Genomic DNA, 16575 nt, shown 5'->3' with positions numbered 1-16575 from the left:
TTTATCAGAAATGTCCCACAGATCTCAGAGGACACCAAAACCTTGGCAGAGGATGGGGAGGGAAGCACTTCCAGCCCCACAGCCACCCCAGAGCAGGCTCCTCTCCCAGGGCACCTTTGGGGTGCACACTCCACTTTTCTGCATTTTTACCCAGCCCTTTTTTAGTTGGCTTATTTTGAGAGTTCAGCTGTTACTCCAGTTCTAGGGTAGAAACCAAAAGAGTTTCAGAAAAGCCAGGGGGATTAGAAAGCATTTTGTTGTACAGGTCTTGAAAGAATAATCTTTAGGGGCACACGACTTTGTAAAGAGCAAATTCCAGATTTTCTGCAAGCAGCACATCATTCCACCAGTGCAGTCATCTTATCTTTTCCTTTTTTCTCTCATTCCTCTGGAATAATGGGATTAAGAATCCTACTAGCAATCCTTAAAATAGCTCTGTATTTGCAGTGCCTCTATTTATATGGTATCATAAACCCACTTGCAGCACAGAAATAACCTGGAATATTCATTTGCTTCACTTCCTGACCCCCCCATTGTGTGCAAGCTCCCTTGTTATTATTTCCTCATTAATATCCATCTGTCATTCAGCATTTTATTTTACCAATTCTGAATTTCATCTGAAATTTGTACTTTTAACAGCTTTTCTCTGCTACAAGGCTGGACTTCTAAAGTAGCTGACAGAGTGAAGTCATTGATGTTATTTGTAATCCTTTAAATGTTCAAATTTATGCAAAAAAAGGCCCTCCAAGTTTCTCTTGTATTTCTTCTCAGGTTCCATCATGAAAGCAGAGGGAAATCTGGCTGTCATGCCCATACTCTGAGTTAATGTGTGGATCCTGTCTCCCTCCAGTGGCAACTGCACCAGCCATAAATTCTGATATTAAATTGCAATTAAAGCCTCTCTGACACTCAGATGATGCCTCCCCACTGCCAAGCTTGCTAAGGGGCTGCAGGGACAGCTGGAGGAGTTTCCATGTGGCCCAGAAATCCCAGAGAAATCCCAAAATGAGCCCATTCTTCCAACAAGTCTCTTCCCACTGCCCAAACCTGCTCAGCTTGCTGCTGCTTGAGCAGCAAGAACAAAAACCACAGGGAGAAACCATGGGGAGAAGGAGGCAAATCATTTGTTCAGGGCTTGAAACAACACCCCAGAGCCATTACTGGAGTGCAGAAAGCACATCTGGCACATAAAATGAACAGTCACAACATGATGCTGCTGAATAAACCACAGTTGTGTGGGGAGCCATGAAAAGGAGATTTATATTGACTGACACACACCAAAAGTTTTGTGTGTGGAATTTATACTGAGCCCTTCCCACAGAATGCTGAAATTTACCCAAAACCTTTGCACTTAAATGCACAAAAAACTCTTCCACTTCCATGTACACAAAACTTTTGCACTTAAGCATTCCCAAAGCATTTGCCGAATATAAAACCCAACGTGGTGAGCAAACCAACACTCCAGGCAGCACAGGGAGTTCTTTTCTGCCCCAGGAGAAGCCCCTGGGTGTCTCCATCCCATCCTTTTGGGATGTGTGCTCCCAAGCAGATTCCTGCAGAGAATGGGATGCAGCTGCCTTGGAGCAGGGCAAATGCAATGTGCTCCCAGGCTGGCCCTTCATTTGGGGAAATTCACTCTCTTGATTTGGGGAAATGGGGAATCCACCCCAGGAGGGATTTCTGCCCTTGCTCAACACCTCTGCCCTTTCTCTGCATGTGGGAGTTGTTGCTCTCTCTACTCTTTAAAGCCACATAATCCATAGTGCAAAATCTGCAGGACATATTAAATGAAATTGTTCCTCACTGGGGAGGTTATAAACTGCACTGTAGGGAAAATATCTCTAAGCATCACACTGGGCTGTAGCCTTGAATTTAATTCCTTACAATTTCAAACATCAGGAATTTGTAATGTGCAAACAGCAGTCCTGGAGAAGAATTCGTTCTTTTCCCAGTTTAAAATTTGAAAATTTAAAGCTTAAATTTGGTAGGGGATTCCTACCTAAGAGCATCACAAGAACCTCACCGCCAGCAGCAAGGCTTCCTCCTTCCACTGAGAGAAGACTTTGAAATTTAGATTATTGCTTGTTCAAAGGTCCAGCTAAAGGGGGAGTTGCAGTTATACAGATAATAAATTTGGCTGAGGATTTCCATCCTTGCAGCCTTTGCATGGATTCCTGACTTCCACTCTTGTTTTAATTTACTGCAACTCACACCTGGTTCAGACTGTGAATACCTGCTGAGAGGAACAATCCAGAGAATGGGAAGAAAGTGGGAGGAAAAGAGTAAATTCCACCCCCTCAGCAGAACTGCACAAGTGTAATGGGAGCTGGACATCTTCCTCCTCTCATTGCTACTAATTTTGCCTTTTTTCCCAGTTAATTGCTTTTTTTTTTTTTTTTATTGCTGCTGAGACTCTTATAAAAGCTCTTATAAAAGCCAAAAATGCAGTAAATCACTGAAGGGTTTTCTAACTTATTGGTGCCAAAATTCTGGTAAGATTCAGGATGTTTGACCTGTCTCTGAAGAATTTTTCCAAGCACGATACTTAAAAACTCACCAACCAGTATTGAAGATATCCTATGGAGCAGTTTCTCATTCCACTGCAAGTTTTTCCCTTAGGGAATCATGGAATTATTAAGTTTGGAAAAGACCTCTAAGGTTGTTATCTGTCACATTTCAAAAAAATTTTTAAAATCATCCAAAAATTCTCCAGCAATCAGAGATGATTTCATTGTCAACATCTGAAAAATCCCAAAGATTCCATTGTTTGAGGTTTAAATGCAGGACAGGTCTGAAATCACTGCTCAGCAACCTGGATTTTCTGAGCATGAAAGCACCCAAAAAATGAAATCTAAATTTCTTTTGCAACCTTTTCTTTTTGAAGGAAAGCAGAGCTCTAACTTTGATGTTTGAATGCAGCAGTTTGCTCAGATCCCAGAGGCAGAAAAGAGGATTTTCCTCTGCCTGGCAAAAAGGCTTCCCTGGCCTCGAGGTGGCGACAGAATTGTGGATTCCAGGGCTGCAAATCCTAAAATTGATTCAATCTCCTCATTTCTTCTTCCTAGAGCAACTCAGCCCCCCTAAATCTTGGAAATAAAAAGTTAAGGGAAGAGAAATTCTCAAATGCTTTTGCAGTTTGGGTTTTCAGATCAGGATTTAAGGAAATATCACCTCCACACTGATCCAGTATTCCCAAATTTCTCTCATCTGGATGTATAATATAATTAGACTGATTGGAAAGCAATTGTTTGCAGCTTTGGTGAGCAGCACCTTTTTAAAATAATATTGTTATTTATTTGCTGAAACAGATTAATATCATGTTAAGGAGGGAAAAAAAAACCACCACAATAAACTCATGCTAATATAAAAATTAAGGAAATCTAATGAAAAATTACAATTTCCAGGGGGAAAATAAACAATGTGCATTTATTTTAGAGTGACTTTCTAGCAGAAAAAAAGGGTTTTCTCTGAAAGAGATGTAATAAAAGAAAACAGCATAAATGCCACAAAGGAAAGAGCATTTTTTGATCCAGAGGGCAATGTAAGGAAGAGAGGGATGTCAGCAGTGTAAAATCTACCCAGAGTAAGGGGGTTATCAGGTTATTAAGCTGATGCTTGTTGCTCTGCACTCATATTTTGGTGCTCATTTTCAAGCAGGAAAATCCAGTGGGCTTCAAGCCAGCCAGCCAAGACTCAATGCCAAGGAAATTGATGGGCAAATCCTTCTGGAAGGCACCTCCCAGTCATCACCTGCCCATCCCAGCTGCCTGAAAGGGAATTCTCCTGGCTGAGCTACCAAAGAATTGCAGAAATATTTCTGCCACCACAAAGTTTATTGCAATTTTTTTTTCCCCCCACTGCAAATAAAAGACCTGAGAAAGCTAAAACCGATTTACCTGTCATGGCTCTGATTTTCCTGTACCTGATTATTTTGGCTTTGTTCCTCAAGCTCAACATTCACATGAGTTTATGAGAGATGAGCTACAACCTGTATTCTCCCCACAGAGAAATGGAAATTTCTCCAAGATTTTGGAAATCAGCTGTTCAGTGCAATTGTGGCTGTGTTGATAGATGCCCTCATGAACATGTTCATTAAAACAATTCACAACTTCAAAATTAAAAACAATAAAACAAGGCAGCAACTTGGCCAATTTTTAGCATACATACAGTAGAGAAGACAGCTTTATTCTTATTTTCCTCCCCTTTTTAACAACCTACTGTTACTGCAGGGGTTAAATTGATGTGATTTTCCATAAAATTCTCCATACTGGTACTGCCTGACCCATCAAACTGCCACATCTGCCCCTCCCTAGACTTCTTCCAGGCACAAATGTTTGCAAAATCCTCTTACAAAACCCCAAATGTTTAGCCCAGAAGGGCTCAGAGAGCAGCACACACAATGACAATCACCTTAAATCTGTGCAGGGACAAGCAGAACCATATTCTGAGTCAGGCTTGCACACAGAGCCCATAACAATCCCATTAACTTGCTGAAGCACTGCTTTTGTGTGAGTTATAACCCAGCAAAGATCCCTTATTTCAGCTATAGCCAGCACCTGTATCCCCCAGATTAGGACAGAGGGATCTATTTCAAGCCAATTTGAGCATGAAGATTATTGAGACCTTTCTGTTGATGAAGGAAAACACTTCTGAGGCTTAAACAGAGCTCCAGACTGCTGCAGCTTCCACTGCTGCAGCACAAAGTGATTGGAATGAGCTGTACACATGACAAAAAATGGCATTTTCAGAGTGAGAGATTGGGTCTGCTGGAAAGACAGAATATAAAAATGAAATGGAGACCAAAGGCCTTGGAAGCTGAGGGGGGCTGCAAAGATGAATAGCTGCTCACAAAGCTTTAACCCACCATGGAATGCAAATTGCACAAAGACAAAAGAGTCCAGAACTTCGGCCTGAAGTGAGCCTTGAAGAGAAATTTCATTTATTTAATGCCCAGTAAACATAGCTGGCTGTGGGGCCCAAATACCTCCCTCTCTCCTCATGCAGACCCTGCACCCTCCCTGAAATATTATTGAAACAGGCCTGCAACTAAAGAGGAAAACAAATTCTGCTGGTCAACATGATTTATGTTCTGGCATTAGGGGGTAAATCCACTGAAATGAGTAAACATGGAAACTGGGAACAGGAATCTCCAGGTAGTGTCAGTTGTGCTCCTTGGCAAAAAGCTCCAGAACCAACTGGCAAGAGGTTTATGGAGTGGGGGAGATTCTCCTGATATCTGTGGGTTTGAACATTGAATTCTGCATTTCCATAAAATGGAGATGCATAATATATATTATATTATACTATATATGTATATATGTATAAAAATATAATAATATATAATAATATAATAAAATAATATATTATATATATTATATATATTATGCATTTCCATAAAATGGAGATGCATTATATATATATATATACACATTATAATACAGATATTATAATCCACACCATCACAATCAGAAGTGCCTCTAAATCCATCTTATTACCATTAAAAGTTGCACTTAAGCTGGACCAAAATCTATTTTTAAATGAAACCAGTTGTGCCAAGTTCTAGTTTTAAGTCTGAAGAACTAAGCTTCCTCTGTTTCTTGAGAAGGGACTAAGGATTGCACCTATTAGTCTGAAAGCTTTCTTCAAGTATTGAATGCATAATTCTCAACAACATATTTCAATTTGGGTGGAATGACAGTTTTTTCCAACACAAAGCTAATTTTCTAAAACCAACAAACACTATATTTGAATTCCCTGCATTGGTGTTCACCATCTCTGTTATGGTGCATTTTTTCTATTTTCAACCTATTTCAATTTTGGTGGAATGAAAGTTTTTTCCAACACAAAGCTAATTTTCTAAAACCAACAAACACTATATTTGAATTCCCTGCATTGGTGTTCACCATCTCTATTATGGCACATTTTTTCCTACTAAAAGGTGTTTAAAATCCAACTGAAGAACAACAACTTGTCAGGGAAAGTCTCCCTGAGCCTGAGGAGAAATTGGCTCCTTGAAGCATTCCCAAAAGGAATTCCAGCCCCAGATGTGAGGGACAGACAGACACAGCCCAAGCCCTCAGTGCTTCCCAGGCTGCTCCCACCAACCCATGGGCTTTGCAAATTGTCATGGCAACACGAATTTCTTTACAAGTGGCACCAGGAGAGTAAATGAGCATGTAAACCCTCCCTGGAGCTGGCAATCATGTCCCTAAAGCTGGCAATAATGTCCCTTAAGCTGGCAATAATGTCCCTTAAGCTGGCGTGCCCTCCCTCAATGACAAACACCAGCGAGGGTGTCAGTGGCACGTGGGAAATCCACAGGCAGGGCAAAATCCTGTTAGGAGCCTCTAGAAAAGCACTGGGCAAGGGAGGGAAGCAGCTCCCGAAGAGCAGCACTGAGCCCTGCTCATACAGAGAGCTCAGCTCTGCTGGCACAGCTGGCATTGCTCTCCTGCACAGGAGAAGCTTTGGGGTGACTGAATTGTGGCCTTGCAGGGCCTGGAGGGGCTGCAGAAAATATGGAGAGAGATTTTTTCCAAGAGATGGAGAGACAGGAGCAGAGGAGATGGATTCACACGGACAGGAGGCAGGGCTGGATGGGATATTGGGGAGGAATTCTTGCCTGTGAGGGAGGTGAGCCCTGGCACGGGGTGTCCAGAGCAGCTGTGGCTGCCCCACCACTGGAAGTGTCCAAGGTCAGGTTGTGATGCCTCAGGTTTTGGCTTTTATATTTTCAGGTTCTGTGCTGCTTTGGTGTGTGGGTCTGGGTTCACATCAGGGGATGCTGAGCTCTGTGCACAGAGCAGGGAGACAAAACAATTCCTGCTCCAGCTGGGCACCAAGGACAAATGATCCAAATCTCAGCCCCAGAGCACAAACCCCGTGGGCTGCAGAGAGAAAAACAAGGATGGGACTGCAGGGGCTAAAGCTGGAATGGGACAATGAACTGCAAGGTGCAAATGGAGCAGAACTGATCACAGGGAGAGACCCCGTGCCTGGCTGTGCATTTTGGGGCCATTTTGGTTCATCTTGGGTTCATTTTGTGACCATTTTGGTCCATCTTGGGTCAGCCCTGGCTGGGCTCTGGTGCTGCCCAAGGTGGATCCATTGAGGAGATCCTTTGAATAAATCCCTGCTTTATTCTGTAACTCTGCCCAGCCTCTGCTCTAGGGCAGCCTGCACAAGGCATCAGTTCAGGGCTTTTTTTCTACTATGGGAAGAAAAACCAGAAGGGGGATCTGGATCCATTGGCTGTGAAACCAATAAGTTTAAAAACACAAATGCTCAGGAAATACGAGAAGGACAACATGAAATTTTTATGTGCACCTTTGGCAGGAGGACATCAGCTGGACAGGGCTCGGAGCACCCCAGGACAGTGGGAGGTGTCCCTGCCATGGCAGGGGTGGCACTGGGTGATCTGCAGATCCCACCCACCCCATGCTCCACGCAGACACTGCAGGTGCCACAGCACCAGGGCACTGCTGGGGCAGGCAGGGGGCACCTGCAGCTCCAGCCCCACACCCAGGGGTGAAACACCAGCTCAAACCGGGCAGAACAAAGCAATGGCACAATAAGCACAGCACACAATTCCCTGTCCTGGCCAGATGGGTTTGGGCACCGGGGGCTTAGGCTGGAGCCAGGCTGGATTCTGGATTCACTGCAGGCTGAGCCTGTTGGGTGGTGCTAGCAAACTTCTGGGAGAATCCTGCCCTTCCCTCTGTGCCAGGGCTCAATTCTCTGCTGACCTGGGGCCACCCCTGCTGCAGGTGCAGGTGGAATCCTGCAGCCAGCACTGCCAGCACTGCCACAGCCCTTCCACTTCCACCCCTGCTGACACACAACACAAACATTGGCACGTCCAAAAGACACCACATGATCAAATTGCCATCTAAAATTTTCAATCTTTTAAAAGAATCTTTTTCTTTTTTTTTTTTTTTGTTTAGTTGGGGTTTTTTGTTGTTTTTGTTTGTTTTTGTTTGTTTGTTTTTTTGTTTTTTTGATTTTTTTTTTTTCTGTAGAAATTTTACTTTTTTAAAGCAAACATCACAAATATTTCAGATGCCCCAAAGAAATTACCTGAAGGAACCCCTCTATTGTCTTATATTTAATTTTATTTTATTTTTTATTTAAACAACCACATGTCTTCAGTAAGCAGAGATTTTAAAAAATTATGCTGCCACATCTTCAGTAAGCAGATTTAAAAAAATTCATTTTGACAAATATTCCCAAATTCCTTTCTGTCTGCTTCTCAGGATCCATTTAATAATGTAATAGCCTCAGGAGAAACACTGTACAATGTCTTTTACAGTGCCAGAGCAGATCAGTAAAATGCTGTCTGCAACCTGTCAGGTTCTACAGAGATTGTGCCACTTTCCCCCTTCAACATCACACAAATGATGGACAATAACTGTTCTATTGTAATCCTCTGTCACTGGAATTTTTTTTTAAAAAGCACAAACTTAATCCATGATTTCCACGTTCTGCTCTATGTTGGAAACAACAAACCAGGCAGATTTCCTGGTTTGAGCACTTCATTCCTCCTTGGTTACATATTCTGCTATAAAGACAGCAATCATCTGAATGAATAATTTCTCTGTCAATTCTGCCTGAGATTTAGATTTGGAAGGAGCAAAGAACCAAAAAATGGCTAAATCCCAGTTAAATTTGTTCCCCCTGAACTGGTGACAACGCTCTTGTCCCTCAGTGGCAACTGCAACTGGCTCTGCAAATCCTCATTTCTCAACCAAAGTACTTTCCAATTTAAAAACTGATCTGTTCCAGCACACAGCATGGCTTTACAGCCTATCCCAAATTCCACATCTCCAGTGAGGAGCTGGGTAACTTTCATTGTTTTACTTCTTTGCCAACTATTTTTTCCTCCTTGTTCTAATCAATTAAAAAATAAACTCATGGGATGGACACAGTCCTGCTCTGAGCCTTAAATTGGGTGGAAAGGATGGAGTGGCCAGCTAATGGCTGTCATTTATTTTGTTCTTGGCCAGCTATTTATTCCTCCTTTTTTGAAATCAAAAGTTGCATTTAACAGAGGGCAGTCAGCAGACACAACCATGTGATGGCACTGAAGGCCTTGCACCTGAATATCTGCAATATCTCCTTGCATTTCCTTCCTTCTATACACTGCTGTGCAGCACACCCGCTGCTTCCTGCACATCCCACGTGTCTGGAACGTTCTACCTGAGCAGACACTGGGATGTGGCAGAGGCAGATTCCTTCCCAGGCTGTGTTGGGAGCATTTCCTCCCTCATCTCCATCAAATAACAGCCAACACCATTCATTTCTGCAGCCAAGAGAGGCCAGCCTAAGAGAGGGGTTCGATTGAGCTCTTTTCTGAGCCAGAAACTGGGAGGTGTTTAAAGAACTTTTATTCCATTGTCAGTCTTATGAGAAGAGTGAGGCAGATATTATAGTACAGATCTTATAATACAGATGTTATAATCCACACCATCACAATCAGAAGCTATTTCTTAATTACAAAACACGATAAGCATTTCTTGGCTATCAGCTTTTTGCCACACCATGCTGTAGATGCCTTAAAGCCAATAATCTAAAATTGCCCCTATTGGGTCCCACTACAATGCATCTTTCAAAGTTCTATTTCTCCAAAGTATTCAGTTTAATTTGCAAGGCCATTCTTTGAAACTTGTTTCTAGTTCCATTTGTCTCTCAGCACTATCTGTCCTGCTCCATGGCATTTCTCAGTCAGCATCTCTTATCTCCAGGTTTGCACACAGATGCACACACTGCGTGAGCCTCCTGCCAGGCTTGGAGAATCCCCTACAAATTCATTTCCCAAAGGGATCTGTGCAATCCCCCGGCACTCCCCTGTGTTCAGACTTCAAACCCAGGGGCTCCTGCAGTTTTTCCCAGGCAGAAAGGCAGACAGAGATGCAGCCATGTCCTACCTGTGGGTCGGAGAGCCGGGAGATGTCGGGGTAAAGGTAGAACTTGATGCCCTCGGAGGCGCCGGGTAACGTCACCCCCCGGATCAGGAGGATCATCAGCATGATGTAGGGGAACGTGGCTGTCACATACACCACCTGGGGAGGGAACAAACAGCACAAAAGGATGTTGTGAATTCTGGGAGCTCTGTGAAGTTTCTTCCAGCTGCAGCAAAACCAGCTTCTTTTCACATCCATGGGAGGAAAAGTGCTTTGGGTGCCTTTGTGCAGGTGCTTTTGTGTCGGGGTCTCTCGCTGCTCACAGTGACCCCAAGAGATGTTAAAAGTCTCTTTTCCCTTCTTCCCTTGAAGAAGGAGTCAGAGCTCTTCAGTTCTCAGTCTCAAGGTTGTTTATTGTTCCTTATCTATAAAATTCTTTCTCCTGCCCTGCCAAGGTCTGCTCAGCAAGACAATCAGAGGCACTCTGCCTGCCCCTGGGGTGGTGTTATCCTTTTATACTAAAAATTACACATACAATATTTACAATAACTTCCCAATACCTGTCACCTCTGTTAGACAGTGAGCTTCTACTCTAAACCAATCTAAAAGTGCCAACATCACAGCAGAAGATGGAGGCCAAGAAGAAGAAGGAGAAAGGCTGGACACACCCAGATCCCTCCATCTTGCCTCCTGAACCCCCATTCTAAAAACCCCAAAACCTACTTTTTCACCTTGTGATAAATTCACTATCATTCTACCGAATTTGTCATGGCTTGCAGATCTTCATCTAAGGTTGGTAACTTGCTCCACGGGTCACAATCAAACCCACAGGGGCATTTTGAGCTTTGTGCCAGGGTCTCTGAGCCCCCTGGCAGGGTTTGAGCCCTCCAGGACAGCCAGAGGGATGTCCTGGGTCCTGACAACTTTTGTCCCCCAACCACATTCCCTTCTAAACTCCTCAGGGTTTGTGGGAGATGTCAGCACTTTTTTGTAGAGATTAAGTTCTCTGTAAGTGTATTATTTCCAAACACATGATAACAAGTAATTAATTACATCTTTTATAACAATACAAGCAATGGGTTATCAGTCACCCCAGAATTACTAAACTGATTTCCCTTCAGACTGCTCTGCCTGCATGTCTGGGTTTCAGGAATAAGCATTTCATCAAACCCAAAGGTTAAATTCTATCCATATCTCCTTGGGATTTGATAGACAATCCTTATCTTACAAAGAACCTCAGGCAAAATGTCTGAGGTGCTGAACCCCAGCAATTTCTGTTTTCACATACATGGCCACACATTCTTTTTTCCAGAAACCAATTTGTTCTCTGCATGGGGGGAAACAGGAAATCTGCAAGTCACATTTTCCAAAGGAAAAATGGAGCATAATTGGTCCTGTTTCACAATCTCAACCTGAGAGCAGCACATGGCTGCTCAAACTCAGAGAAGGATTAAATCATAAATTCCATGCCACTATCTATATTTTCTTTATGTGATAACCATCTCTCTATAAATTTAACTCTACATAATTTCCTGTGGCCATTTCCACCTGTGTTCCTCTTACACCTGCCTTGCATCAGTCAAAATCAGTTCAGCTGCAAGAATGGGGAAAAAATATCATTTGGTGAAAAATACAACCTCAAAAAATATGTTTTAAACTGAGGAGTCCAATATTTGTCTCCTATGGAAATGAAAGCAAGACATCAAAGAATGACCTGTGAAAGGATTCTCAGACTTATTTTTGTAATTAATGAACAGAAATTGGATTTTCAGACTGTTTAACGCCAAACATTAAATCCTCTCATATGACTCATCAGGTACCCTCAAAAATGGGGGAACTCTTTTACTTCAGCAGGGAGTGCACTGTGCCCAGAGAGAGCCATTAATTCCCATTTTGTGCCCCTCCCCAGGAGCTCCTGAGGTGAGGCAGGATGGGGACTTTAGGAATCAGTTGATTCCACTATTGGCATCATCATCAACACATCTGTCAAAATCAGTTCAGCTGCTGAATGGGAAAAAAATCATTTGGTGAAAAAATACAACATCAAAAATGTGTGTTTTAAACTGAGGAGTCCAATATTTGTCTCCTATGGAAATGAAAGGGAGACATCAAAGAATGACCTGTGAAAGGATTCTAAGACTTATTTTTGTAATTAATGAATAGAAATTGGATTTTCAGCCTATTTAACTCCAAACATGAACTGATCTCATGTGCCTTATCAGGTACCCTCAAAAATGGGGGAACTCTTTTACTTCAGCAGGGAGTGCACTGTGCCCAGAGAGAGCCATTAATTCCCATTTTGTGCCCCTCCCCAGGAGCTCCTGAGGTGAGGCAGGATGGGGAATTTAGGAATCAGTGCCACTATTAGCATCATCATCACATCTGTGGGGCATTAAAAGTTTCCCAAATTGTTTTCTTTTCTTTCAACACATCGAACCTCTCTGAATATCAATGTGAACACAACTGTTTCTAATTACACCACATCCTGTTTTAATTGACTTTAATTGCTTGCGATGTTAATTTGCATCCCAATGCTCAAAATGCTTTTTTTAAACCCTTGTCAGAGCCATGCCAATGTTTAAGCAGTTGGAAACAAAATAAAAATTTCTGGCAGGCGAGTTTTTGCACCAAGTTCTCCTCTCACAATGTGCTTGAAAGAAAAATTGACAATGATATTTAGACATACAAGTAGGTGGAGATGCACCCAATAACTCTGAACTACCCTTGGGTGCTTAACTGAAAGTACATTGGAACCAAAGATCCTGAAAATTGATATTTTATTGGCTGCCATGAGCTTTAAGTATCAAAGAATAGGAAATAAATTGAGTAGCAAGGACTGGAAATTTAAATACCAAAACCTTAAAAAGGTTTAGATGTCACTCAAGGTTAATATATAGATATCCAGGTACCTATGAAATGATTTCATGAGTGAGGCACCATAAAGATTTTGAGAACTGAGCTAGATTTCAGTTTTATCTTTTCATACCTGAATATCTCAACAGCACAGACATGTGCCTGTGCTCCAATTTGTCCCTGGGACTGCTGAACTTAATGAAAAGGTGGTTTTGGGAGCACTGCAGGCAGACCATGCTGCAGGGTGAGGGGATCTGGCTTTTGAGGATAAGTAGGAGACATTGAGGATAACCCTGCTGAGAATAAGGAGGAAGATTTCCACGCAGTGAAATGGTGGAGCCCCAAATCAGTGGAGATCTCCAAGCCCCAAACCAGATTTCTTTGGCCAAAACTCCTGCAGACCACAGCAGCCTGAAGCTGTGAACCTTCCTCCTTTGCTGGGCTCTTGTTAAGGACACACAACCAGAATTCCTGAACTAAATATCATTGGAGGCCAGGAAGGTGATGGAATTCCCCCCTGCACGCTGCAATGTTCTTGTTTGCACTATAAGGAAAACTGCAAGTGTTTTATAAATGGGATGAAATTTATCTTGATGCTGCAGGAGATTACTGGCTTGCTAAGCTCTGTCCCCTAAAATCCTCTATTGCTCCTCTGGGCTGGAAACATGAAGAATATCAATGCAGGAATTGCCAGAGATTTGCCAGAACTCACCATTTAAATGTTTATGGAAAATCAGATCTGCCCCCATGCCCTGTTCATCCTTATTTTTCAGAGTGTTTTAATCCTGGTGTAATTTAACTTTATTTATTCATTTATTTATTTGAAACCATGAGCATGGAGAACCAGAGTGAAACCCCAACTGTGCCCACACTGCCCTACACCCCTGAGTGGAGAAACTGCTCAGGATCCAAAATTTCACCCAGTGATGCAAGAAGGAAAAGAGTAATTTTTTATCCAGGGGAACAAATTGGCACAAATAGAGAAATATAATTATCATACCCCTGTCTGGCAGCTCTGCTGAGTAGCCACACCCAGGAACCACCAATTTGGGCAGGAATTCCATCAAAAGATTTTTTAAAAAAAGTTTTTAAATGGTCCCACAAGCCACAAGTCAAACCAGACTTGGCCTCACTGATATTTGCCAGTTTCACAAATTCTGATTTCCTGGATGGTACCAGCATACCTAGATGATAAACAAGATAAAATATTCTCTTTTTCAACTGCCATGGGATAGTGTGAAATATTCCATGCAGCATTGTTGGGAAAAAAAGGCTTTTGTTCATCTGACTGTACACCATCTATAGAGCTACAACTAAAAAGGGAGATTTTCCACATTAATTGGATTTACAAGTAAAATGGCATAAAGGAATGACAGCAGATTCACAAGGTTTTTAAAAGGATGTCAAAAGGGAGAAAACATTTGACGTCCACCGACATTTTAAAGGTAAAATTTCATATATTTCATTTCAAAGAAACACCCCCAAAAGCCCAAGAGAGCAGCAGGTAAGTGGATTTGAGTAAGTGGAATGAGGGGAGGGGTTAGAATCAGCACAATGGCTGATTTTTCTATTTTCCCTGTGTGTTTCATGGATTTATTCAGCATTATCTTCTGCTTGTCATCTTGGTTTATCCACAGAGGGAATCTTGCACCAGAATAATTCTGGTAAACCGACCTTAACCAGATTGCCTATGAACTGCAGAATTCCTTCTAAATTACCCCTGAATCATGTGTGAGAGCAGGAATAAATTCAAACCCCAACAGCTAAGAAAATGTAATGAGATTTGAGGTCTGAGAAATAAGGATCCAAAAGTCAAAATCCATTGGGAATGAAAATTCAATGAGATGAGAAAAGAGGGGCCAGGAGAGGACACGGGGTGAAGGGATGGGAGAAGCTGAGTGATCACAGGAAACAGAGGTTTCCACATGAAATAATAACTGCAGAAAGGAATAATTCCAGCACCACAGCACCCTGAGGTCATTGCCTGGGACACAGAAAAATCACTACCTGGCAGAGCTGTGCAAGTCCAGATATTTTTTCCCACACAGTGGTGAAGGCAATAAATAAATAAATGAAAGTCTGAGCCCTGCTGGAATGGTTTCCTTCACAATTAAATGAAAACTTCACTCCAAAATTCATTGAGTCAATAATAAAAAAAAAAAAACAAACAACCAAAAAGCAAAAAACCAAATCAAAACGTTCTGCTTAATTTTGCTTTGGCATTCTTTTAACTGAATGGGCAGAAGGAAGTTCTCTCTTGAATTAAAAATGCTTTAACAAGCCCAAGTTGTTATTTAAAAGTCTTAATCCCACATTAAAAAAATGGGTGAAAAAACCTATTTTCCATATATTTTACAGCACAAATTATTCTTTACATTGGGTCTGACTTTAGAGACTTTTCAGCACTTCCCAAATTCCATTTCAAATATTCTGTTTTCACAAGACTGCCTGCCCGTGGTCCAAAGTTCCAAAAGAAAGAGAAGTTATGGTGGAAGGCTGAATCCAAAATGCTCTATTGGAAAGCCAGGCATGCAGCTAAAATCGGAAAACAATGAGACAGCACCAAGGGCAGACAATATCCATGCACAGCAGCAGCTCATTTTCCCAGCTGAATTGAGTGAACAATTCACTTCCATGATGAGCTCCTGCTCCCCATAAATATTCCTAAAGCAGCAGCAAGTTTTCTAAATATGTGTAATTTCCCAGCTCCTTCCAACAGCTGGGTTTGCTTCCAGCTTGCCCAGGAGCATTGAAATCAAGATCTGTCTTCTTTCTGCTAAAATTGCTCTTCAGGCTTGGTAGTTCTTTTGATGAGGTCTACAGATCTCCTACTTAATAAGAAAAAATATCAGATTTCCTTCTATTTGAGTAAAAATTCTCTTATTACCAGATTCTGCCTCAAAACATTCATTTTTAAGACTACCAAGAACAGAATATGCAGTCAAAAATCCCAGTCATGGACAGCAGGACACACAAAAGTACCCATAGAAAATGTAGAAACAATGAACTTTATCCCATTATTGGAATAATTTATGTGAGCACCTGCATTTAAACACCGTAATAAATTGAATTTTAAAATAAATAAATAGTAACGGCAAATAAGTTTATTAATAATAAATTATTAAGAACAAATAAATAAATAAATAATGGCACATGCAGATAACCAGATTAATTCTTGATATATGCACATCTTAATCAGTGACAAATAATGTGCCAACCACTTCAAAAAAAGGGGGAGTGATCATAAATAATGGGCTGGATCCTGAAAAAATGACTTGAAGCCACGATTCCTTTTATTTCAAGGATTCATTCCAGCCTGAAAAAGCCTTGGTCAAGTTCATAGAATCAAATTCACAGTGAAATTTACACATGGAACAAATCAGTTCAAATTGTGGTGACTGCTCTGAGGGGTTTTTACATGTTCACAAGTGAATCCACACTAAAAAGGAGCAGCCTGCACTAAATGTTTCATTTGAAATGGAATTTCAAACGAGATGGAAATGTTTCGTTCATGTTATTGCATTTTTGCTGCCATTAAATACGAGAAAGAAAAGCATTTATCTGTTTCATGGATCAATATCTATAGTAAATACTCTCCCAGTGCTTCCTCAACCTCCACATTTCCCACATTCAACATTAATCCTCCACTCACCAACTGTTCTTAGAAGAGTTATGATGACAAAAATTGAAGGCTGCAGCAAGCCTCAACACCAACAGTCCCAAAAATGTTCTCTCCATGTGTTGGGAAGCGTGTTCCTCACGTTGAGAACGTGCTGTCAGCACAGTGCTGTGACAAAAACCCCAACAGTTGTAAACCCTGCCC

General features: G+C 41.7%; 1 protein-coding gene across 1 annotated transcript in view; it reads right to left on the bottom strand.

Moving 5' to 3' along the window:
* Positions 1 to 16575, bottom strand: part of SLC6A11 (solute carrier family 6 member 11) — a 107601-nt gene that overhangs the window by 45609 nt on the left and 45417 nt on the right. The window contains exon 7 of the mRNA XM_066557857.1: positions 9924 to 10058. Within this exon, the coding sequence (XP_066413954.1) occupies positions 9924 to 10058 (135 nt within the window). The remainder of the gene's footprint in view (positions 1 to 9923; positions 10059 to 16575) is intronic.

This window comes from Molothrus aeneus, chromosome 12, assembly GCF_037042795.1.
Source record: "Molothrus aeneus isolate 106 chromosome 12, BPBGC_Maene_1.0, whole genome shotgun sequence".
Lineage (NCBI taxonomy): Eukaryota > Metazoa > Chordata > Aves > Passeriformes > Icteridae > Molothrus > Molothrus aeneus.
This window is presented reverse-complemented; position numbering and strand designations above follow the sequence as displayed.